This window comes from Notolabrus celidotus, chromosome 23 (assembly GCF_009762535.1).
Source record: "Notolabrus celidotus isolate fNotCel1 chromosome 23, fNotCel1.pri, whole genome shotgun sequence".
NCBI lineage: Eukaryota > Metazoa > Chordata > Actinopteri > Labriformes > Labridae > Notolabrus > Notolabrus celidotus.
In genome coordinates, this window is record NC_048294.1 from 23697402 (window position 1) to 23722578 (window position 25177).

At 41.2% G+C, this 25177-nt stretch overlaps 2 protein-coding genes across 4 annotated transcripts in view; both read right to left on the reverse strand.

Moving 5' to 3' along the window:
* Window positions 1-6: 6 nt before the first annotated feature.
* Window positions 7-19872, reverse strand: ndufs2 (NADH:ubiquinone oxidoreductase core subunit S2). Its single transcript, XM_034676844.1, has 14 exons — window positions 19731-19872; window positions 17283-17386; window positions 14418-14608; window positions 13847-13967; window positions 13390-13502; window positions 12859-12933; window positions 12687-12764; window positions 12525-12610; window positions 11581-11700; window positions 9491-9620; window positions 4810-4905; window positions 4458-4541; window positions 4010-4067; window positions 7-222 (listed from the first exon to the last, which is right to left on the reverse strand). The coding sequence occupies exons 1-14, from the start codon at window positions 19835-19837 to the stop codon at window positions 185-187; spliced, it is 1401 nt and encodes a 466-aa protein (XP_034532735.1). The 5' UTR covers window positions 19838-19872; the 3' UTR covers window positions 7-184.
* Window positions 19873-21251: 1379 nt separating this feature from the next.
* kirrel1a (kirre like nephrin family adhesion molecule 1a) overlaps window positions 21252-25177 on the reverse strand; it is a 52944-nt gene continuing 49018 nt past the window's right edge. For all 3 annotated transcript variants that reach the window (XM_034677243.1, XM_034677245.1, XM_034677244.1), the window contains exon 15: window positions 21252-23851. In XM_034677243.1, the coding sequence (XP_034533134.1) occupies window positions 23135-23851 (717 nt within the window). In that variant the 3' untranslated portion in view covers window positions 21252-23134. The remainder of the gene's footprint in view (window positions 23852-25177) is intronic.

The following is a 25177-nucleotide window of genomic DNA, read 5'->3' on the forward strand; positions in this document are numbered from 1 at the left end:
CATGTGTTCGGTCATAAAATATTTATTAGGTTTATTTGGACATTGTACATCACTGATTATAAGAAGAGTCATCCGTCACAGCCCCACTGAAAGAAATGGTGAACAGGAAGAGGACTCGACTAAGAGATGTGTGACAGAGGTCGAATCCTGCTCTTCAGGGAACACACAGGTTAGCGGCATCACATTAACGGTCCACCTCTCCAAACACTATGTCCTGAGTGCCTGTGGGAGGAAGAAGAAGAGACTCAGCACCTCTTCTGGAAAGATGAATACTGCACAGCTGAGGTGTCGCTGTTGCTTGCTCCACATCAAGGTCTAATTCACAAGGTGCATCAGACCTTGAGGTGTGCAGGCTGGGTAGCTGTGCAGTGTGCTCTGTTTCGTGTCTGTGACCTGTGCGCTCTCCTCCTCATGGAGCTCAAATCCGTCCACACGGATGATGAGCTGAATTTGGAGGGGACACTTCCTGCTAGTTTATAGTGAAGTCAAGTCATGACTGATGTGATTCAAGTTTCTGTTTTCATAACAAAACTTCCAATCCAGTGCAAACCAGCAAGAGCAGCTGGTACAAGTTTATAAAACATGTCATGCATGTTAAAATGACCAGAGGTTTGAGCATGACATCACTTGCCCATCCTGCAGCGTGCTAACCACCAAGTTTCAGAAGGTGGTATAACTTTCTGACTTTCAGTCTTATTTCTGTTAACGCTGCTGTGTTTTGCAATGAGACTCGTTTGCATACAAAAAGGTCAATTCTGCCACAGTTAAATGCAGAATAGCTCAGAGCATAAATGATTTTAAAAGCAAACTCAAGATCAACCTTTTAAGTCTCGCTTTTAACTGAGCGTTATTCTTATACCAGTTTTATTTCACCTTACTTTATTTATTTATTTATCATCTAGTTCAAATTTTAGTCACTTTCTATTTAATTTAATTATTTAATTTATTTGTTTTAAGTATAGCATCTTATTTTCTTTTACTGGTTTAATATTTTAGTGTTTTATTATCTAAGAAATGTATTTTATTTTGGTGAGTTTAATTTCCTGTGTTGAGTTTTAACATCTTGTGTTTCCTCCAGTGTTTCCTCATTAAGATATCATGAGAGTTTCCTCATTAAGATATCATGAGAGTTTCCTCAGTTTGTTCAGCAACTTCTTCTTTATTTTTTATAGTTATTATTATTATTATTATTATTGTTATTGTTATTGTTATTATTATCATTGTTGCATATATTGTGTTCTTAACCTTAGGGTTGTGGGGTGGGTTTGGGGTCGAGGCTGAGGTTGGGATGAGGATTTATTTTTATTTATTCTTTTTTTTTTTTTTTTAATGTACAGCACTTTGTGTTACAATGTCATTGTATTAAAAGTGCTTTATAAATAAAGTCTGATTGATTGTTTGATGGTATGTTTTGAGACATGACTCATTTGCATACAAAGAGGCCATTGTGCCACAGTTGAATGCAGAATAGCTCACTTAAATATCCGCAAAAAGCACTCATGCACAGAGGTGCTGCTTGTTCTGCAGCGCTGTTTAGGATGCATTTAACCCTTTGCATGCGCTTTGTGATTAGACGTGTCTTTGGTTCAGCAGGTGCAGAAGCTGTGCAACCCTTTTAAGAATCAGGCCTTCAGATTTTTTTATTAGGGCCCGAGCACCGCTGGTGGCGAAGGCAACCCTAAGGATTGTTCTTTCTTCCGCCACTTAAAACGCATTTTTGGACCCCTGAACGTGAATGAAAGCGCGGATATTTTTGCACACTCATCGGGTCTGGTGAAAGGTTATTATAGGTCTCGCAAAAAAAAATTTCAGTAGCACCCCCTAGAGGTAAAAATAACATGCTACGCATAGAGTTTTTTTGAGCTACATGCACGAAAAGTCCTACACATATTCATGGCATCAGGACGCACAAAAAAGCCTCTTGCACCCATATTTGAAACTCAACAGGAAGAGCGCCACCTAGCTTTGAACATGAAAAATGGGGCCAAAATGGGTCCGTGCAAGGGTGCATACTTTTGCTCATTTCTCCTAGAGCTTTTCTCTGATTCAGTCCAAACTAGACACATTCTATAGTAAACCCATTGACGATTAATACAAAGTAAAGACATTCTGTTCAGACGAAAGATGTGGGCGTGGCAGACTTTTGGGCGGGGCATAAAAAAAAAAAGTTGGAAAATGGATTTTTGTGACTTTAAAATGCACGTAACCTCACCTCATCCAACACACTCATCAGTCCAGGGGAAAAGTGCGACATTTTATGGGTTTCGCAAAAAAAGTCGAAAAAATGTGCTCACTAGCGCCCCCTACAGTTTTCAAAAACCCCTCCCCATAGGGGTTATTTTGAGCTACATGCTTGAAAAATTTTACGCATATTCATGGCATCAGGACGCACAAAAAAGCCTCTTGCACCCATATCCCAAACTCAACAGGAAGAGCGCCACCTAGCTTTGAACATGAAAAACGGGGCCAAAATAAGGGTGCATACTTTCGCTATTAACTTCTAGAGCTTTTCTCCGATTCAGTCCAAACCAAGGGCAACCTATAGTAGACACCTTGATGAGAAAAAACTATCAGAACAAATTTTGATCAGACAAAAAATTGTGTGCGTGGCAGGTGTTGAGGCGGGGCATCAAACGCACATACAGCTTTGAATGTGAAGAATGACGCCCAAATAAGGGTGCATACTTTTGAGAGCTCCTCCTAGAGTTTTTCTCTGATTCAGTCCAAACAAGGCACATTCTATAGCAGAAAATTATTGTTAAAGGAACTCTGTTCAGACTAAAATTGTGGGTGTGGCACACTGTCAAGTTTTGAGGTTTTCTTGGCAATCTGCCAAAAACTTGGAACATTTGCACCACCTGAGGCAGTATATACTCTCAGATCTTGCTTTCGCATCATGTGATGGCAATTATCAGGCGACGGTTTACATGTGGCGGCGGCTCGCGTAGGCGGCGGCTGCGGGTGTGCGAGGGCCCATTCATCGCTGCTTGCAGCTTTAATTTTATTTATTTATTTGGCCCTTTCGCCTTTATTTGATAGGACAGCTGACGAGAGACAGGAAATGTGGGAAGTAGAGAGTGGGGGAAGAGATGCAGGAATTGGTCGACCGGCTAGGAATCGAGACGGCGACCCCTGCAACGAGTACTGTAGCCTCTGTATGTGGGGCGCTTAGACCGGGAGGCAACCAGCGCCCCGGGCCTTCAGATTTTGCAGCCGTGCATTACTGTATTTTCTTTTAGAATGGATTTTAAGATGATTTTATTGTTTTTTAAATCTCTTAATGGTCTTGCTCCTTCTTATTTATCAGATTTGCTTTTATCATATGAGCCAGTGAGAGCCCTCAGGTCTTCAGGTAGTGGACTCTTAATGGTACTTTAAATGTAAGAACAAAGACTCACAGTGAGGAAGCTTTTTATGATAACAGTCCTGAGGTCTGTGGAACACCCTACCTGATGATCTGAGGGCTGCACAGAGCATCAACATTTTTAAAACAAACTCAAGACCGACCTTTTTAGACTCACTTTAACTGAGTTTTATTCTTATACCAGTTTTATTTCACCTTACTTTATTTATTGATTTATTTGGTGCCGTGGTGCGCTTCCTGTGTGAACATGAGCATCGAGTAGAATGGGACTGTCTTGGCTGCACAGCCGTAACGTTACGCTGCGCATCCTGTGTAAATTGGGGGTAAAGGTGAGGGGAAGGTTTGCAGAAAATCTTTAGGACAAAGACACAGCCGTTAAAAAGAGGGCTCTCTAAAGGAGACAAAGTTGAACTCCTTAGCATCACTGATCTCTGCTGTGTGGGGGAGAAAGGGTGAGGCGTTCAATCCTAACTGCAGTGTCCTGACCGTGCAGCACAGCGAGGATACGATCATGTGTTTCTTGGCTTTGGTGGAGGAGGGACTTGTGCATCCAGAGGAAGGACTACAATTACTGTAGCAAAAGAAACCTTTACTACCAACAGCTTCACTTCTACAGTCGGATGATTGAATAATTTAATTTCTTACCAATAATAGCCACGACGTCAGCGAGCATGTGTCCTTTGGCCATTTTATCCAGACCAGCCTAGAAAGAAGAAAACACGTCTTAATAACAGCTCCTCAGATGAGCTCCTATCAAAGTGAATATTCATACTCTGTGAGATTACAGCCTGGAGTCAATGCACTTACATTTCTAACAGTTTGATTGTGCTGCTTTAAAGACGTTTTAGCCCAACAGACTAAATTCAACTGACTGTGTTCAACATTCCTTTACCCACGAGCTACGAGACGAGCAGGAAGGAGGGATGTGAGGGAGGGAGAGTTATGTACGCTGTTAAAAATGGTTCCATAGTGCTTGATAAAATATACTTAATGAAGTTAAAGTAGCCTCGAGGACAAGCCGTTAAACAAGCTGAATAATTGATGGTGGTGTGTTTAATATTTCACAGTGTTTTGTGAAGTTTGGAGTGTGTACCAAGTGAGCGAATCCAGGGGCTTTGATCTTGCAGCGATAGGGTCTGCTGGAGCCGTCTGATACCAAATAAACACCAAACTCTCCCTGCAAGCGACACACACACACAAAAAGACACACACTTTAGTAAGCACATTACATCACAACAAGTCCCAGGAGGCCCACAAAGGCAGGGTAATTAATTGGGACTGGGACACCTCGTGTATACTGAGGATCAACAGAGTACTTACAAAAGTAGGATTGTTGTTTGCAAGGATAAGATGATAATGATCAAGTATGGAGAGTCTATTGAGCCAACTTAAGATTATTTACTCGGGAAGATATCCAGATATTAAACACATTATGTGAGTCTCACCTTGGGGGCCTCCACAGCTGTGTATGTGGCGCCTGGAGGGACCTGGTAGCCCTCTGTGTACAGTTTAAAGTGGTGGATCAGAGACTCCATGGACATCTGGGACAAGACAAAAAAGATGTTAGGACTAAGCAGATGTTCTGACACGCCACATTTGATCCTTTTCAACAGTCAGATGTGGTTTTAATTATTAAGGGGATAGATATATATATAGATTTATTTTTATTTATTTATTTATTTTTCTTTCTATTTTATATCTTTATATAATTTACTTTCTGATTTTGTATGGGTTGAGGGTCAAAAAATGTCAAACAAAATGTTGTGTTAAAATTTTTTGAACCTGTAAGAAATGTATCTCATGCATGCATAATATGGACAAAATAAATTATAAAAAATAATAATAATAATAATAATAATTAATAAGGGGAAATAACTAACATCTCATCAGTGTTACATTTGTTAACGAAAATTATGGCGATAAATGTTTAATAATAAAACATTTTTTCAAGGTGAAAACGAGACTATGACAATCTAAAGTGCATGACTGATAATAAAAACTCTGACGAACATATGATAAGTTTTTGTTGACGAGACGAATACTTTAGTGGCCGACCGGACATTCAGAATCCATGTTTCCCCCGCTGTGCGTCTAATCTTTAGAAATAAAAGTGATGCATTTCTGTGACAGGCTGAGTTATTATCTGAGGTTGTTAGCTAACAGTGTTAGCTTGGTCGCTAGCTGCAGCAGGTGTGCTTTATGAACTAGCTCTCCTCACCTCCATGCATCTGTCTCATCTTCATTGATGATTTTTACCCCCCGGTGTGCGTTAGTGACAAAGACACAACCGGGGGACGTCTGTTTAATATTTGAGGTTTGACGTTGTTGCCGCCATCACCGTAAAAAGCTCCCGTCATCAGCTTGATTTAATCCAGTTTGGTGAAACATCAGACACATTTAGTAAGTATGGATCAACTCCAAGTCATCAAAGATGCAGATCCATTTCAGAGTGCCGTGAACTGACTGTCTGTCCAGTGCGCCTGTCACTGCAGGTGCATTCAAATGCAAATTTTAATGTAGTTTTTAATATATTCTAATTTTCCTTTTCTTTTCTATGTTTTATTATATCTGTCATTGTAATTGTGTTCTTTTATGCTTGTCTGAATGTTTCCAATGCTTTTAATGTTTTAATGTAAAGCACATTGAGTTGCCCTTGTGTATGAAATGCGCTATACAAATAAAGCTGCCTTGCCTTGCCTTCAAGGACCGTTGTAAATGTGCAATGCAGCCCTTATATTGTGTTCATGGTATTTTTCTGTGAATCATGAGACTCAAAATACAGTCACAGTGGTCACATCAAGAATGTTTTCTTTTGACATTTTAGCAGGGACATGCTGAATTATTTCACTTGAGATATTACACAAGCAAAAGTTTTAAAGGAGTGAAATGTTGACTGTTTTAACACTTGGTACAACCCTGATACCGTTATCTGATCGACTACATGAATCATTTTAAAGAGAGAAAATGTTCTGGTAAAAATCAAAGACTATAATGTTTTGAGTTTCCGTTGACTAAAACTAGATTAAAACTATAAAGGGCTGAAAAGACTCAAATTTGACTAAAACTAACAGGCATTTTCATCTAAAGACTAAGACTAGATCTAAAATAGCTGCCAAAATTAACACTGCATCTCATGATACATTTTTTCTCTGCCTGAATAGAAAACTTTCCATTTTCTTATTTTCCATGACGAAGAGTAAGTCTGAATCTGTGTGTCACCTGTCTGTTAACCTTCATGCGATGCAGCCACTGTCACAGGTCATACAGGCTGAGAGAAGCAGACGTTCCTTTACGCAAGGTGTAAAACTGGCAGGATGCATATCTATAATAAGACTACATCTCGTCAGCACAGTAAAAAAGTACGTCACTCAAACGTCAGAGTTTTAGATTACGTGTAAATAACACAACTTCAGGAATTTTATTTAGTTTTTAATGAAATCTCTTTGCTATCTTTCATGTTGTGGCAAAGTCTCAGGAAAAGGACTGAACTTCTGTTTAAAGAGGGGGTATGATGCTAATTTTTCACATCTGTGATTCACTTGATTTCTCTTTCTTTCATTAGTTTTTATTTGTTCTATCTTTTTTGTATGTGTGTGTACTTTTCAAAAGAAGAAGCTGTGATTCTCTTGATTCAGCAGCTTGTAACAGTAGTCTTCTCTCAGCCCACCGTGAATGCGTCTCTCCCGGTGTTACAGTTTTAAAAGTGACCCTGTTAACTGGAGACTTTCAGCCAGATGTATCCCTCATAAACGTCTTTAGACAATCATTAAATATCTGATGAGGATATTTTGAAATCTTAATAAAAACTAAACTAGTTTGCATTCCCAGGAACTCCCTCTGTGTTTCAACAGCTGTGTAAACTCCACAAACACTGACACGTTCAGCTGAATGATGCTCATTTTTAGGCTTTCCGTTGTCCACATAGTTTACTCACAGGCTTTATATGATTTACAGCTCAAAATATTCTTTACCTTTCTCACATTGTGTTTGAAAACCCTCATTTACATCCTCCGTCTGAAACACTACATCTCACCTACTACCTCTTTAAAGGCGTTTTTCAACCGCAGGGACTTTACCCCTGAACTACCGGAGGAACCAGGGTCTAAATTTAGTTCAGGGGTAGTTAACCTCGCCACTAAAAAGCCCCTGCCTGGGAGGGTAGTACTTTTCAAAGGTCCTGGGACTTTCGGGGGGGTCAGGGCCTGCAATGCTGAACATGTCTGATTGGTAGATTAACCGCAGTGACATAAAAAGCACAACATCACCGACTGTCTCACCAACCTCTGGTGGCATCTTGTCATGCAGAGAGTCTTATTTCCAAGAAGTCTTTAAACAGCTCACATCAGGAGTTGAATTAAACGTTCCTGTAGTGCTCGCTGAAAATACTTTTTAAAATTTGATAGCAATTCTTCACTCTGCAGGCCGGGAGTAGTCTCATGTCAAGGTAATCTACAGTCAGCTCTTTTAGCCATCTTCAACTATATCAAAGTTCCTCCAGTGTAAGGTTGGTTATCAAATCAAGATCAGACATCAGGACGTTGTTTTGAGGGAAGAGATGCTTCTCTTCAATTTTTCAACATTTGCTTTTAAACACAGCGTGTGCTGCAAGGAAATTCCATTAGCCTCTGTTAGCTGCAAAGAATGCAAAGAGATCTGATTTTATTTGTTCTGTCTTTTTTGTGTGTGTGTACTTTTCAAAAGAAGAAGCTGTGATTCTCTTGATTTAGCAGCTTGTAACAGTAGTCTTCTCTCAGCCCACCATGAACGCGTCTCTCCCGGTGTTACTGTTTTAAAAGTGACCCTGTAAACTGGAGACCATCAGCTGAACGTGTCAGTGTTTGTGGAGTTTACACAGCTGTTGAAACACAGAGGGAGTTCCTGGGAATGCAAACTAGTTTAGTTTTTATTAAGATTTCAAAATATCCTCATCAGATATTTAATGATCGTCTAAAGACGTTTATGAGGGATGCATCCGGCTGAAAGTCTCCAGTTAACAGGGTCGCTGTTTAAACCAAAACACCGGCCGATCTCTGCCACGGCTTTTTGAGTTCAAAAGGATTTTAAAGGCGTGTTGAAACGTCTTTGCTACTCGCGCTTATCTCCTCTCACGTGTTGATTCAGTGAATCCATCTGTGATGAAATATAGCACCATCTAAAACAGCGCCAGCTGAGTCTCTTCATGCTAACAGGCTAACTGTTGTGTTGCTCATAATGATACTGGCCTGTCCGTCTGCTTCTATGGTGTCATCTGTGATGAATGTCATTCCTCTTTGTTTTACTGCCCTCTACTGGTCTGGTGCTGTAGTGCATTTACTTTTTTTCTCTCTATACGTCACTGGCCTGATTTGCACAATCTACCCGGGACTTCAGCCCACGATCGTAACGCAGACAACAATGGGGGCACAGGAACCTTTAAGTTCAGGGTAAAGTAGTTCTGGGGGCCAAAAGACCCTGGAACTCTTGGTCCAAATGCACCTTTATGCTCCAATTGATCGTTAATCCACTTCCCTACGCCTCTACAGGAGTCACCTTTTCTCGTCTTTCTTGGACAGAGGTTTGAATTCGGCTAAGTTTTCCCTCACTTTCAACATCAATGGAGAAGTGTTTCCTCCAGCTTTGTTAAGAAAACTTGTTACCCTGAGAGCATTCAGATTCCACCATTTTCTCTGTCCCATTATGTTGATCAGTAAATGTAAAGTGTGGCGTTTGGGTGACATTAAAAAATCTGGCACTTCAAAGCAACGTTGTGAACACATGTTGGGATGTAAAAGTGTAGACTCTGAACTTCTTTCCAATACCACGCCGCTGATCATGATCAAAACACAAGTTAGAGAGAGTTTAATCTGTGAATGCTCACTTAAACATTTTAAGATCTATCTCTGAGGTGAACCAGAGGTGATCTGAAACCCCGGGGGCAGCCAAATTAAAGATAGCTCCACTCGTCTAATTCTTTCAAGATGGCCGTTTGAAGACGAATTAGTGACAGCGCTGAAATTTAATTAAAAAGCCAAAAGGGATGAAGCGGAGAGGAAACCCCGCCGATGAAATGGGGTTCAACATTTAGAAGATTTAACAGCCTGCGGGCATTAAAGAACCATCTGACAGAGTCGCAGAGTCTGAGCTCACCTTCATCTCAGATCTCTTGGGTGGGGCCACCTTGGCGTCATCCACCTTAATCTCTCCTTCTGGCATCATGTTGAGCGCCTGGTGCATGATCCTCAGGGACTGTCTCATCTCCTCCACTCTGCACAGATACCTGCACCACAAACACACACACAAACACAAACACACACATAAACCCGTTGTTAAATCAGCAAAAAATCATAACGCCAAGACCAGGGGTGAGGAGTTGTGGGTCAGAGAGCTCCTGATAAACAACTTTGAGTTAACTCTGTCTGTTTCATTTTAATGATGTTTAAACTCAGAAAGAACTGAAGTGATTGTAATTGGCCCCAAACACCTCAGAGAGACCTTTTCTAATAATATAAGTACCTTAGACGGCATTAGTCTGGCATCCAGCACCTCTGCTAGGAATCTAGCAGAGTCCTATTTGATCAAGATTTATCCTTCAACTCTCAAATTCAGTAAATTTCAAGGTCAGCCTATTTTCACTTGCGCAATTTTTCTAAAATTAGACACATCCTGTCTCAGAGTGACGCAGAAAAACTAGTCCATGCATTTGTTACCTCCAGGTTAGATTACTGTAACTCCCTCTTATCAGGCTGCCCCAATAAGTCTCTAAAGATTCTTCAGCTGGTCCAGAACGCTGCAACTCGAGTACTGACTAGAACTAGGAAGAGAGAGCACACCTCTCCAGTGCTAGCTTCTCTACACTGACACCCCATAAAATCTAGACTAGAATTTAAAATCCTTTTTCTGACCTACAAAGCTCTTAATGATCAGGCACCATCGTATCTTAAAGAGCTCATAGTGCCGTATTACCCCTCTGGAACACTACACTTCCAACATTATGGGAGGTAGAACCTTCAGTTATCAGGCCCCTCTCCTTTGGAATCATCTACCACTCAGGGTCCGGGAGGCAGACACCCTCTCCACTTTTAAGAGTAGGCTTCAAACTTTCCTTTTTGATAAAGCTTATAGCTGGGTCATGCTTGGACCAGCTCTTAGTTATGCTGCTATAGGCTTAGACTGACACACTGGGATCCTATCTCACCCCCTTCCCATAACCTCTCATCACTTACTTTAACTCTTCCTGTCCCATTAAAGTTACTAACCATAGACCTTTCTGGAGTCCCTGAGCTCCCTTGTCTCGTAGGTTCCTCTGAGCTGCCGTAGACGTCCACCTGCTGTGGACGTTCCAGACTCCAGCTGATACGGACGTGCTGGACTCCAGCGGCAACAGCTACTACTACTCGTCTCATCACTATCACCGCTCCCTCTCTCTCTTATTCTCCTCTATCCCTCTTTCCAGACCCAACTCTGTCTCAGCAGATGTGTGTCTAACATGAGTCTGGTTCTGCTCGAGGTTTCTGCCTGTTAAAGGAAGTTTTTCCTCTCCACTGTAACCAGCTAAATACTGTGAGGTGCAATGCTCATGGTGGATTAAGGTGGGGTCAGACTGAGTCTTATCCTGTCTTGGTGTTGGGTCTCTGTTCATAATTTGACATAGAGTGGTCTAGACCTGCTCTGTTTGTAAACGCATCTTGAGATAATGTTTGTTGTGATTTGGCGCTATACAAATAAAGATTGATCGGTTGTTCACCACTGCACATTTTCTTCATGTGTCTCTGTGTGGTGAAGTGATGATTATAACTGGACTCAGCAGTCTTTTCACTTCCTGTCCAATCATACAATTCATTTCTATATCTTCTAATTTAGCTTCAAAGACTTAAAAAATATATTCTCTTCTCAAAAAGAAATGCCTGTATTTGATTTAAGGAAACTAAAATTCTCAGTCCCAAAACAGGCAGCACATCAATACACATTCAAACAGCACCCAAAGGTGCGTCTATCAGCGACTGAAAACTTGTCACTGATGTGTTCCAGTACCTGACTAAGGAAGAGTGTTGAGTGTTGACCTTGGACCTGTTTAACAGATGACTCTGAGTGTGGGTGCTACAGACTGAGAAATGTCAAAATTAACATGAGAGGAAATTCTCTCTGGTTATGAGTCACAGCTTGAATAACGCTGATTCAGAAGAACAACAGAGGGAGGGCGAGAGAACAATGTCTTTAACCGTCGGCTGAGTGTTTACCTGTCGTAGCAGTCCCCGTTGCTCCCGATGGGGACATCGAACTCCACCTGGTCATACTTGTCGTAAGGCTGAGACTTCCTCAGGTCCCACTTGATGCCCGACCCTCGCAGCATCACTCCACTGGTGAGGAAGACGAGGAGAGAGAGATACTGATCTTTTTAGACATTTGCAGAGATGAAAATATTTATTCATACTATACTACTTTTAAGAGTAGGCTTCAAACTTTCCTTTTTGATAAAGCTTATAGTTAGAGCTGGATCAGGCTTGGACCAGCTCTTAGTTATGCTGCTATAGGCTTAGACTGCAGAGGGACTGGCTCACTGACACACTGGGATCCTATCCCAGCCCCTCCCGTATCATTCATTTGAACTCTCCCTGTCCCTTTAAAGCGACTAACCATAGACTGGAGTCCTTGAGCTCCCTTGTCTCGTAGGTTCCTGCTGCTGTGGATGTCCCGGACTCCAGCGGCAAAAGCTGCTGCTGCTGCTACAACTACGACTATCGGTCTCCCCACTATCATCTCCCCCTCTCTTCATCTCCCTCTATCCCTCTCTCCAACACGGTCTCAGCAGATGTGTGTCTAACATGAGTCTGGTCCTGCTGGAGGTTTCTGCCTGTTAAAGGAAGTTTGTCCTTGCCACTGTAACTTGCTAAATGCTGCAAAGTGCTCTGCTCATGGTGGATTAAGATGAGATCAGATCCAGTCCTGTCTGTAAGATGGGACTGGATCTGATCCTGTCTTGATATTGGGTCTTTGTTAATAATAGAACATAGAGTACGGTCTAGACCTGCTCTGTTTGATAAAGATTGGGCGCAGAAACTGTTCCCACAATCTGTTGGATTTATTTTGAATAATTGAATATTCAAAAGTCTCTAATGTAGTAGTGTTTAAATCTGTGTTCATGTCCAAAAGTAGGTCTCTTATATTTTCATTAGTGGGCTACCTGAATCCATAGTTGAGAGCCTCCTCAGCAGTGACGATGCCGATATCAACAGTACGATTCTTCCAAATACGATTGTTGGTCAACATCTGCAAGAAAAACACAACTCGTATCACTCACAGCTCATCACAGCATGCTCATCAGAAAGCAAATCAAGGCACTCACCTCTTCTACTTCATCGATCCTGATGGAGAAATTCTTGCACCATTCATAGATGTCGTCCATCAGGCCGAGGGGCATATCCTGGAACGCATTTAAAACCATCGTGACCCTTTTTATCTTAAACTTGATGCCTCACTCTGAAATCTGTCGTCAAACAGACTCATACTGCTCTCACCTGATGGACACCACCAGGTCTGACGTACGCGGCGTGCATTCTGGCTCCGGACACGCGCTCATAAAACTCAAACATCTGTGAGGAAATGAAGGACACAGTTACAAGACTTCAAGAATCAAAAAGTAAATCTGCTTTAGAGTTACTGCTCTGTTTGGTTGATGGGTTTATAAAATCACAGCCTGTTCCTTTATGAGGTGACCAAATGCACCTGTTTGAAAGTTCAAGCTAGTTTATCTTGGTATAACTAAGATACTCAGTTGACTCGAGACCTCTCTCACAGAGGTCACAATAAAATCTTCCTGAAGACAGATGAAGAGCAGGATTGTTGTTTTAGGTGATATTGGTTTAGCTAGCTGTGCAAAACAACTAACTTCCTAACATCTGAGTGTTAACGAGGAACGGTCACAGCAGAAACTCTGAAAACAGCGCCCAAGAAATAAAAAACACAGATGTTCTCAAACAAAAGGACCGACTGTTTCAGAGCTGCGAGTAAAAGGAGTGAGCTTGACCCCACACGGCAGCGCTCCTGACCTTCTCTCTCTCCTCGAACAGCCAGAAGAATGGGGTCATGGCACCGATGTCGAGGGCGTGCGTAGTGATGGCCATGATGTGGTTCAGGATGCGGGTCAACTCTCCGTACAGAACTACAGACGCAACAAAGACAGCATCCAAACATTTCAAATTAAATTGCTGAAATGAACATTGTGGCTGCTATCTTCAGTCCAAGATTGAGCTTCTGAATGTCATGCGACTATTGAAAGTATCGGACAGCTATGATACAGCGGATAGGTGTTGTTAGCCAACTGACAAGAGACTGTAGGTTCTAAGTATTGTGCTAAATGTTGTGAATCTGGAGAATTGGAGCTCCTGCAGCATCCTTTAAACGTTGCAGGAACGCTCTGTGTCAGTGAATCTATATCTGGAGGTGTTTTATGAGCTTCTCTCTTATAGACCTTTGCCATACATGCAGACCATCTCCACTTCTTACCTCTGATCCACTCAGCACGGGGCGGAGCTTGGATGTTGAGCAGCTTCTCCACAGCCAGAGAGTAGGCCTGCTCGTTGCACATCATGGAAACGTAGTCCAGGCGGTCGAAGTAGGGCAGAGCCTGAAACATAAAGAGGAAGCAACGCTCTGTGGGTTAGGGATTTTCAAATATAATGCAACACTTGAGTCACTTCTAAATATTCCCTTCATTATCACTGATCAGAGTCATCATCATCTGCCACCCTGAACGTAACATGTCGTCAAGAAACCAGGGGAGACGTTCTCTTGGTCTCACACTCGCTAGTTTCAACACAGTGAGCTCATGAAGTGTGTGTCGCACTTGTCATCACTTTGCAATACGCTTTGTTGCCATCTACTGCCCTGCTCTTAAAATACACCCAATCTGCTGTCAGTCAGTCTGCTTAAAAGAGAAAGGAGCACCTCTGATTCTCCACTTTCACATCCTTCTTTTTAAGCTAGCATAGAAAAAATGTGAGTTAGGAAATATAAAAACAACCTGTTAACTCAGAGGTTACTCCGAACACTGTAGATGTGGTGAGTGGTTGAGTACCTGCAGGTAGGTCTTGTACTCGATGAGCTTCTCTGTGCCGCGGTGGAGCAGCCCGATGTGGGGGTCACACTTCTTGACCGACTCTCCACTGAGCTCCAGTACGAGGCGCAGCACGCCGTGAGCCGCAGGGTGCTGGGGTCCGAAGTTTATGGTCAGGTTGGACACATCCTTCTCTGCATTAGGGTCTTTGTCTGCAGAGAGAAAACAAAACAGGACGGGTAAGGAAGAAGAATGCTGATTGAAAATATAAACTAATCAAGGAAATATCTTTGTTCGGTGTTTCTTATCAGCGTGCTCGTTTCAGCTGCACACTGCAAACACATCTTTAAAAAAAGCTCAGATATGAGATCTATTTATGCTCAATGTATAAATGTGTAATAATACCTATATGTAATAACCTGATAACAGAATCTGTGGTTTACTCTTTAAAAAACATGCACTGATAAGACAGCATTAGGATAAAGAACCACGTGCTGCAGGAATATCATCCCCTATAAACCATGTTTCCATAATTTAACAAAATCCAGAAGTGTCACGTCAGAATTATTTCTTTCAGTGATTTATTTTTAAGTGAAAGTCATAACAGGACCAGATAATTCCCACTAATCCAGAATATTATCAGATTTCAGGTGTATGTCGAAATAAGGGCAAAATGTTTTCTCTACATATCACACAAACAAAGGTCAAATTTAAAACATCTTTTATCATGAAAACTAGAAAACTGATTTTTCTATTGATTGTTTGACACTGAACTAGAGATGTCAACAATGAATGGAGTATTGATAATTGATTGTTAAGAACTTACTCCAACACATTTTTTTGTTTGGATTTTCTATCACATGAACAAACATCATGTGGTCTTCTATTTGGTTCATCTATCAGGGAGGTGTTTTAAGTTTAAAGCATGTTTCGATGTGAATCAGCTGACTGAAGGTGTTGCTCACGGTGGAGACGCTCAGCTGGGGGCTGCGGCTGAGTGACAGGTCTCCACGAGCGCTTTGTTTCTCCGCCACCGGACTGATTATGACCCGGTTGCACTCCCAGCTGACACCTGACCGCGTTCACATGCTTAATGTTCTCAATATGAACGAGTAGACAGAAAACTGGACTCTGTGAGTCTGAAATATGTTTCTGTTCAGTTCTCTTGTTGCAGTAAATCCACATGTTGAAGTCTGAGCCTTCACTTTTATGACTGTATGTCAGAGGAGATTATCTTTATGAGCCTGCTCCACACGTTCATATTCAGTGTGTTTAACATTTTGAACACCTCAATACGATCCGTAGATATTCAATACTGTCAGTTATATACATTGTGTCATGAAGGGAAATTTGATTCAGGGAAAAAAAACACATTTGGCATTATTTTTGACATGGAAAACTTTTAAGTTTTTTTTAATGATTAATCAATAATTGATCGTTAACATTTCCAAACATCAATCAAGGAGAATACTTCAAATTTACATCCCTACACTCAACAATTCAATTCAGAGTGTTGTCTATTAATAAAATATGTAACAATAATAGAAGAAGAAAAACTGTAACCATCTATCACAGTTCTGTCGCCTTGTAATGGTTGGACCAGAATCATCAGTTGATATGTCATATTTTTATAAATGTATGTTTTAAAGGTGACACATCATGCAAAATGGACTTTTTAATGGTTCTCTACCTGAAATATGTTTCCCTGGCATGTCTACAGACCCCCCGAGAATGAAAAAAATCCATTCTGCCCCTGTTTTGATTTCTACACCTTTCTGTAAATGTGTGCTGAAACCAGCTGTTTCAGACTTCCGTGTTTTTGTTACGTCACAACAATATCCGGTCTGTCACGGAGTCAGAGCTCAGAGCTTGTTCAGCCCATAGACTGTATAAAATAATACTGAATCCCCCCTCCGTTTTTCATTACCTGCACAAATGTGTGCTAACAAGGAGCTTAGGAGGGAGGCATGCTAGTTGTAGGCTGTCTTAATAAACACAAAGGTCGGTTTTACTCCCCACGTCTGCAGATTTGAAGATCTAGTGGGTGATTTTTATTTATCATGGATAAGTGCTAGTGCTAGTTAGCATAGCTACATAGCTACATGTCGTAGCTGTAGCTGTGTACCAAGACACACGTCGACATACTGACAAATAAAACAACAAGAAACACTAAATCTGTGACCAATCCTTCAGAAAGGTCCTGCTGCCTTTCTGGCAGAGGTCGGTTTTACTCCCCACGTCTGCAGATTTGAAGATCTAGTGGATGATTTTTATTTATCATTGATAAGTGCTAGCGCTAGTTAGCATAGCCACATAGCTACATGTTCGTAGCTGTGTACCAAGACACAGGTCGACATACTGACAAATAAAACAACAAGAAACACTAAATCTGTGACCAATCTTTCAGAAAGGTCCTGCTGTAGGCGCCTCTCCGTCAGGATCAGATTCTGGATCAGATTCAGAGGGTTGAAGTAACGTGATCTCTGAGCAGCCGTGTATATTCAGCCAACATGTAAACATTAGATCAACGTGCTGGAGAGCCGAGGCACATCCACTTCCTGAGGGGGCGTGGTCAGAGAGAAAACAGAGTGTTCTGAGGAGGACTGAAGAAGAGGGATTTTCAGGCAGACCAAAATCTGATTTCAAAGTGTTTTTTTGAGCATAAACTTTAAAGACATGTTTTGGGGACCTCTTAGACCAATATATATTGATGAAAAAAGCGTGATATGTCACCTTTAACATTTTCATCTTAGGTTGTTTTTGGAAGCAGACATTCCTAAAGGTTAAAGTAAATCAAGGCTAATAAAAAGTGTTGTTATATTAAACCCAGATTCCTTCCCCAGGTCGCTCTGAACACGTGACTGTGTGTTGAATCGTTGATGTTACCGTTCCATGGAGGGGGGGTCCACTTGTCGTTGAGGGCAGTGGGATACATCACTGCCCCAGCAAACTGCTCCGTCCACTCCACGTCCGGCTGCCATTGTTTCTGCCTGGAAGAAAGATGTAACAATTATTCTCAACATGGAGTCAGGCTGATGGACAGGGACCTGGACTGAGCCAAGACTAACAACAAACACAGCAGAGGGAGGCAGGTGCTACTTCTCACACTACCTGCAGGGCGCCAGAAAGAAGGCTTTAGTCTTATTGTGTTGGGCTGCTGTTTGGATGAAGGAGAGCAGGTTACCAGCCGACATAAACAAACACTAACCAGAGATATCAGAGGGATTGATCACGATAGAGCGACTCAATCTGTTTATGAACACCAATAGTTGTTCAATGATCAAACATGACGGATTCAAATAAATCACTTTAAACGTCCTGATGATAAAAACTGATGAAGGTTTGGGGAAAAGACTTTAAACAGTGCTGAAGTTAGCGTCTTATTCACAGCTTCTGTTACAAGAAAGATTATGGGAACAAAGCCCTGATCCAAAACCACAATACCTAGACATGTCAGGTCTGGACTACATCCTCTAACAGAGTCTACAGATTTCCTGAAACACAGTTTTATGTTTGTGAAACATTTGTTTTGTTTGAGAAAATACAAAAACATCCACTTTCACTGCTTTTTATCCATCTAGACCACAAAAGACCACATCCTGGTCTAAACCCCCACAAAACCTAACCTTCTCAGATCTGGACTACATTATTCTAGAGAGAATCCAGACTGTTAAAACCCCAGTTTCAGATTTAGGAAACCTTTAATGTATTTATTAAAAAGCAAGAAGGGGCCAATTTCACTGCTTTTCCTGTTTAATCCACATTGGAGCCGGGCCTGATCCAGAACCACAATATCTCAGAGACATTTCAGACGTGGTCTGACTCTTTCTAAAGAGTCTACCAACTCTTTTACACATTTTAGGATTTTAAAACATTACGTTTATTCGTAAAAAAATGCTAAAAATGTCGATTTGACTGTTCTTTCCCCCGTCTAGACCACATTGGACCGGTCTGAGAAGCATAGTTATTAAGGGTTTTGGATCAGGACCTGGTCCACTGTGGATTAGGCAGAAAAAAAACCCTGTGAAATAGTATGGACACAAAATCATGGTTTCACAAATCCTAAACTGTGTTTTAGCAAGTCTGACCTCTCTCCATAATCATTTAGACCAGATCTCACAGGGCTAATTATTTAGGGTTTTTGATCAGGACCAGGTCTTAAGTAGTCTGGACAAAAAACCCATTTGTTATTACATTTAGCATCTATAATACAGTGTTTAATAAATCTAAACATGTGTTTAAAAATGTATGTAGACTCTATAGAATTATTTTAGCCAGATCTTAAAAGTCTAGACTTTATGGTTATGGATCAGGACCTGGTCCAATGTGGTCTAGACAGAAAAAAATAGTGAACTAGTATTTTCAGAAACAAATTATGGTTCATAAACTGTGTTCTGGTATGTCTGAACTCTCTCCATAATACATTAGACCAGATCTCACAGGGCTAAGCATTGTGCTTCTGGATCAGGATCAGGTCTTATGTAGTCTGGACAAAAAAAACATTTGTTATGTCATTTTAACATCTATGATAAAGTGCTTAATAAATCTAAACCTGTGTTTAAAGATTATGTAGACTACAGAATTATTTCAGCCAGATCTTAAAAGTCTAGACATTGTGGTTATGGATGATCGGGACCTGGTCCAATGTGGTCTGCACAGAAAAAGAGCTGTGAAGTCGAGCATTATTTCATTCTCTCAAATGAAATACAGGTTTCACAAATCTGAAACTGTGTTTTAAGAAGTCTGTAGACCCTCGTACATACTCTAGTCCAGATCTGAGAAGCCTGGGTGTTGGGGTTTTGGATCAGGAGCATCTCAAGCTGTGAATAAGAAGCAAACTTCTGCCTGGTCTTCTTTACCTTGTGTAATGAACTCAGCCTGTCTGGTTGTAAACAGACTCCCTCACTCGTCTACATTACTTAACTAAAGGACGTTCTGACTCCTCGCTATGTCACAGAGAGCTGTTTCTACATGCATATAATTCTACTTTAACATTAGACACACTTTGATCCAGCATAGAGACTAAAGACGAAAACAGAGTGACATAAACACTGACACACTGGGGCTAGCTACAATGCTTGAACACTGACGTAAGCATTAAGAAGCTGATCTACCCTGAATGCGTACTTTAAGATGACATTCACACAACAGTTATATACATTATCTATAGTTATATGATAAAGTATCCTTCAAACGAAATCATACTTGAACTCAGCTTACACTGGAGTCACCTAGTCGGCTTGTTTAGCATCATGCTAATGAGCCTGTGAGCTTCTTCGTCTGGCAGCATGTTTGTCACACACAGTGTGATGTCTCGCCTCTTTGTGTTCTTACCTGTTTTGCAGAACACTGCAGCTGGGGCTCAGTAAGTTATTATTTAATATGAGTTTAGTTGAAGGACGTCCTAGTTTGGACAGCGACCTCAGCATCGTGGCGGCCATCTTGGCTGTTAGACAACCTCTGCGCGATGACGTAGTGAAGCGTGTTCTTCTGTGGTTTCTCAATACGTGTATGAGCTCTTTGCTGCCACCTATCGGTATCATGTATACATACCAGCAGCTACAACACGTTTATTGTATCATTTTCAGAAAGCGGATTTAAGAGTGATCAAATTATGTTTCACATTACAGAATGTAATTATTCCTTTAAGATATAATATCTGATTTATTTATATTTGTTTTTTCTTCACTCTCACCTGGAATTATTCAGTTTTCAAACCTTAATTGGAATTTCTTAAAAAATATCTGTATTATTGCTACATCAACATGTCCTATGTCATGTTTTTACTTATTAATATCTAGCTTTGTTCTAAAATAAACAAATAAAAATAAACAGATAATCAAATAATAAATAAACCTAATTTACAACATAGCAACTTGAATAATTACCACCAAGGAAAAGAAGCATGTTGTTATTATTATTATTATTATTATTATTATTATTATCATTATTTTTTTATGATAAGTCTTTTTATTATTTTTTATCATAATAATCATTAGTGTTACTGTTGTTGTTGTTTTTATTATTAATATTATTATTGTTATGAGAAGTCTTTTTATTTATATTATTATTATTATTTCTATTATAATAATTATTAGTGTTATGTTGTTACTATTATTATTATTGTTGTTGTTGTCATTAGTCTCATTATTGTTATCATTATTATTATTAGAATTATTAGTGTTATTGTTGTTATTATTACTATTATTATTATGTATTTTTTTATTGTTGTATTTATTAATGTTGTTATTGTTTTTTATATTATTATTATTATTATTATTATCATTATCATTGTTATCAATTAATATATTTTTTGACATCAACATGCCTCTCACCTCTTATTAGTCTTCCTGTCACAGGGCGTGTCCAGACCTTATTTCTTACTGGGGTTGCCAAAATGGGACACTCGTCTTATGCAGGGGTGTCATAAGCAAATAAATCTAATTTATTTAGCTGTTTTTTTCCCATTAATCATATCTATTTTACAAACAACATGGTATAATACAGATTCATTTAATTTCTTACTCTAAAAAAAGGTAACACAGCAGAGTGGCAACATTATCCCCTAAGTTCAAATCTTTAAGAACTCAAAAAGAAGATGTATTTCTTAAGTGATGGTTTAGTTAAGTACTAAAAAAGTACTCTAAGCATAGCCAATACGTTCTGACAGTCTGTAGGAGATGCTTTCATTTTTTAACTGTATTAGTGAAGTAACATTACCAATAGTGATGAAGATAGGATTGAAAGACTGATAGACTGACTTCTCTCCTAGCGGGCCTTTGCCACCTTTGGGCACCTTCTGCCCCGCTTCGATTGTTCGTCAAACCATCTCCCAAAAAAGAGGACAAATCCAGATTTCTTATAAAAAACAGTGCTTTTATTTATGTAATACTGTGGAAAAATAATTACATACCATTTTTAAAAAATATTGAAGATAATGAAATTAAAAAATGAGAGTTTGATAACGTTCGTTGTACATCTGTTGAACAGTTTTCTCTGCTACGAAGAACAGTACAATAAGATAAACATTGGATTTCCTAAATTCAAAGACACAATAATACAGGATACAGTCCTACCAGAGGTATAAAAGTACTGTAACAGGATTGTGAGAGAAATGATATGGACATATACTGGAACACACATACCCGCACACTTTGACAGACATGCACACACACACGCACACATACTGTATACCCATCGGGATGCATACAATAGTCACACACAGCTGAGTTGGGCACTGCGTGTTTACAGTACGCGTCCCATACACACGCAGTCATTCACACATCTATACAAACACACTGTACAAATCGATGTGCGCGCCTACACCCACACACTCCCTCTTGAACTCTCTCTCACGCACACACACTTGCACACCCACACACTCGCAGTCATACACTACTACATGTCAATATTGTGGACAAGCCTTCATTGAACCTCTCCTTACACATTCTCCTCTGGCCGTTTTGGCAGACAGACGATGAGGAATGATTCAAAATGGAAATGTACGACATGTTCCCCTATAAGGCCACTCAGTTCTAAACCCAACATCTGTGTTTTTCTCTCTGTCTGCACCAGGCGTGTAGTTAAGAGCTCAGAGAAAAAGGCTCCAGCCTACAATATGTCTGGGAATGACTCAAGGCCCCTAAGCCTGGTTTGTAAAGCAACAGTCACCAATAGAAGGAGCTTCTACTGCATATACATGGTCTAAGGTGAAGAACAACATGAACACTTGGCACTAGGTTTTCTTTTATACACTGATATACCCTTCTGATGTGAGATCAATCCTGAATCCAGGATCTTCTGTTGGCACAACTCTTCACCCTGTCTCAGTGGAATCACCCAGGAAAAGTCCCGAGTCCTGTGCGCTCACGTTCAAACTTTTGGTCCATACATACACATTTACATGTTTTACATTGACAAAAATAATTCTGTAATGTTAAAAAATAGAATACAAAGCTCTAGTCAAGTGTGCAAATAAAAAGAAGACATTACACAGATATAGATAAGGGACGTCTAAGCATGAATACTGTAGATGAAGTGCAAAATGATGACAACCCTTCAAACCCCACCCCGGTTCACACCCCTCCCCCCAATCCCTACGCCGCCTAACAGGCATGATGGCATGTACCAATGTACAGAAGGGCATGATGGGAACTATATATATGTGCTCTATGATCATGGATAAGACAACCAGCAAAAAAAAAGGTTTAAAAAATGGCGGCCAGAAATGAGTTCCACTGGTTGAGGTTTCTCCCGATTGGTGTGTACCATATTCGACAGTCATTTTGCCTTAAGACGTTCTCTCCCATCATTTACAAAGTCTGTTCATAGCAAAAGCTACGCTCCAAAGATCTGTGATCTCTCGTCTTCTCTCCAGTTCTCGCCCTCTTTCCTAGTCTTGATTGTGACTTGCGCCGTCTGCTCTTTCAGAGCTCAGATATACAAACACATTGGGAGTTAGGGAAATCAAAATTGTGTGGAATTTCCCTTCCCTGTCTCGCTAAATCTCTCCTCTTTCTCTCTTCTTGCCTCCGTGTTTCTCACACCCTCCCTGTCTCATGGGCATGGTCTTCTGACTCGGTGCATGTGAGATGTTTTTTTTGTGTTGTGTAGGGCGTTAGTGTGTGAAAATGTGTGCGTGTAACTATGATTGTGTGTGTTTTTTAAGTGTAACACTATTTATAAGATGCGTCCTCATGCTCTGCTAAGACTGTGAGGTGTTTTTGCGTCTCTCTGTCTCACACGTGAGTTTGCATCCTCTGTGTGTGTCGGCTGTGAGAGTAGTCAGAGTGTTGTGAGGTGTAGGAGAAGCGAGTGGAGCTGCCGTACTTTCCTAGTCCAGTCTCTGTTCCTGGGGGAGCAGGAACCCCAGGAACCCCAGGAACCCCAGGAACCCCAGGACCCCCAGGACCACCAGGACCCCCAGGACTTACGCTGACCCCTGGGCCAGCAACTCCAGATCCCACCCCGTACATTTCATAGGAGGGGCCGGCCTCAAGTGGGGCAAGGCTGGACGGGGCGAAACCCATGCGGTAGGTCTGGTAATGCGAGGGGTATCCATAGTTGTCATAGGCCAGCTGGGAATTGGAGTCCATAAGGCTGCAGTCCCCTGGAAAGTCACCGGCCACTGAGGCGGGGTTAGCCGGGGGTTGCTGGCTCTGCCCTCCACGAGTGAAGGTGTTGAACTGGGCATAGCTGATGTGGGAAAGTCTGGAGGGGGGTCGGGGGTCATAGCAGGCCTGTGGACGGCCAGGGGAAGTGAGGGGGCCAGGGGGGCCCGGGGCTCCTCCGCTGGCTGTGGCTCCCGAGCCTCCGGCACTGCTGCTGATGGAAGCGGCTCCCCCTGGTGTTCCTGTGGGGGAGCGGTAGTCGGAGTAGTGCATGGTGGAGCGGGAGGCGGGGCGGCCTTCGTCGTGGGTGGAGGCTCGCACGTTGTAGTACCCGTTGGTGGGATCCTGCAGAGGGAGGCAGAGAGACATCATTAAGTTTGGACAGTAAGGAGGGGAGCTGTGAAATAAGAGCCCGAGTGGAGACTGCAAAGGTCAAAAGAGCTCCATGATGATGCTCCTCCCTGATACCCACAGAGAACGTCTCTTTGTTGCAGAAGGTCAGGGTGAACTGTGCGTCTATACGGTCAGCATCCAGGCTCAGATTCATTAAGATTGTGCTGTGAGGGCAGTTTGCTCTCTTCTCTGTGACTCAGCTGCTTGGGATCAGAGTCCCTTTTCAGAAATGTATGCAAATTGATGTATGGAGAAAACAAGTCCTCAACTAGAATTACCACATCGCAGTTTTACACCCCCGCCAACAAGCCAAGTTGCATTTTACATTAATCAGCGTTTCCACAGAATGACAGCACAACTGTGGCCAAGACGGCGAGGAGGGGAATATATTTGTATGTTTAAGATATTTAAAAGAATAAATCACCCTGAAACTAAACAACTGAATAAATAAGCCCACATTAGACAGAACAGGCTGTGCCAAAACCATTTACAGGTCTGACATTACACCACAGGATGTCCAGCACTCCCTGTGTGGGGGGTTCGGTTGTTAGTGGACCTTTTGCAGTAATTCTCCACCACGTGTTGCAGACAGTGATGCGAGTAACGTGAAGTATGGAGTAGAGCTAGGCGATATCAAAAAAGGTGTTATCTAATTTTTTTCATATCAGTCGATATCAATAATTATCACGCTAAATATCAAATCATTATTTTATTGAAATTTAAATTTAGATTTTGGCTCCTGAGTGAATATTGAAGACAATTTGTTAGCTTGTATCTGGATTTAGTTTTCTGATTATAAAATAATAAAGTCTTCATTTTTGAGCTGGTAGGTTTTGAGTTTTCTTCTGTGTTGCTCATTTCAGCTGTGTTTACATTCCGCTCCAAACGACTTTAAGCCCCGCCTACCTCTCACCATGCAACATGATTGGCTGTTCAATGCAGTCTTCTTCCTTTGTCTAATGTTGGGTGGCAACTAACATTTAAGACACATTAGCGCCGCCTCTCTTTCATGTGGTAGGGGGGGTGTAATTACAGGTTTCAAAATATATCAATATTTTTATCAAACATTTGTCATATTTATATTGAGAAATATGTGACGTTAATTATCGTTATCGAATTATCGCCCAGCCCTATACATGAGGACATCATTCAATCAACCAAAGGACTGATTTTATCTCCGGTTTGTGTAGATTGTGGCGCCCTCTGTGGACAAAGTGGCACCCACTCTGTGCTCCTTTTGTCCTGTACATGTGTGGCTGGATTTGTAATTCGGCGTCA

Excerpts from the sequence above, each read along its gene's own strand:
- ndufs2 (XM_034676844.1), bottom strand. The coding sequence starts at position 19,837 with ATGGCCGCCACGATGCTGAGGTCGCTGTCCAAACTAGGACGTCCTTCA. Across the intron at positions 12,765-12,858 it reads GACCTGGTGGTGTCCATCAG|GATATGCCCCTCGGCCTGAT; the intron begins GTGAGAGCAGTA and ends AATGCGTTCCAG. Across the intron at positions 4,906-9,490 it reads CCAAGAGATCTGAGATGAAG|ATGTCCATGGAGTCTCTGAT; the intron begins GTGAGCTCAGAC and ends GTCTTGTCCCAG.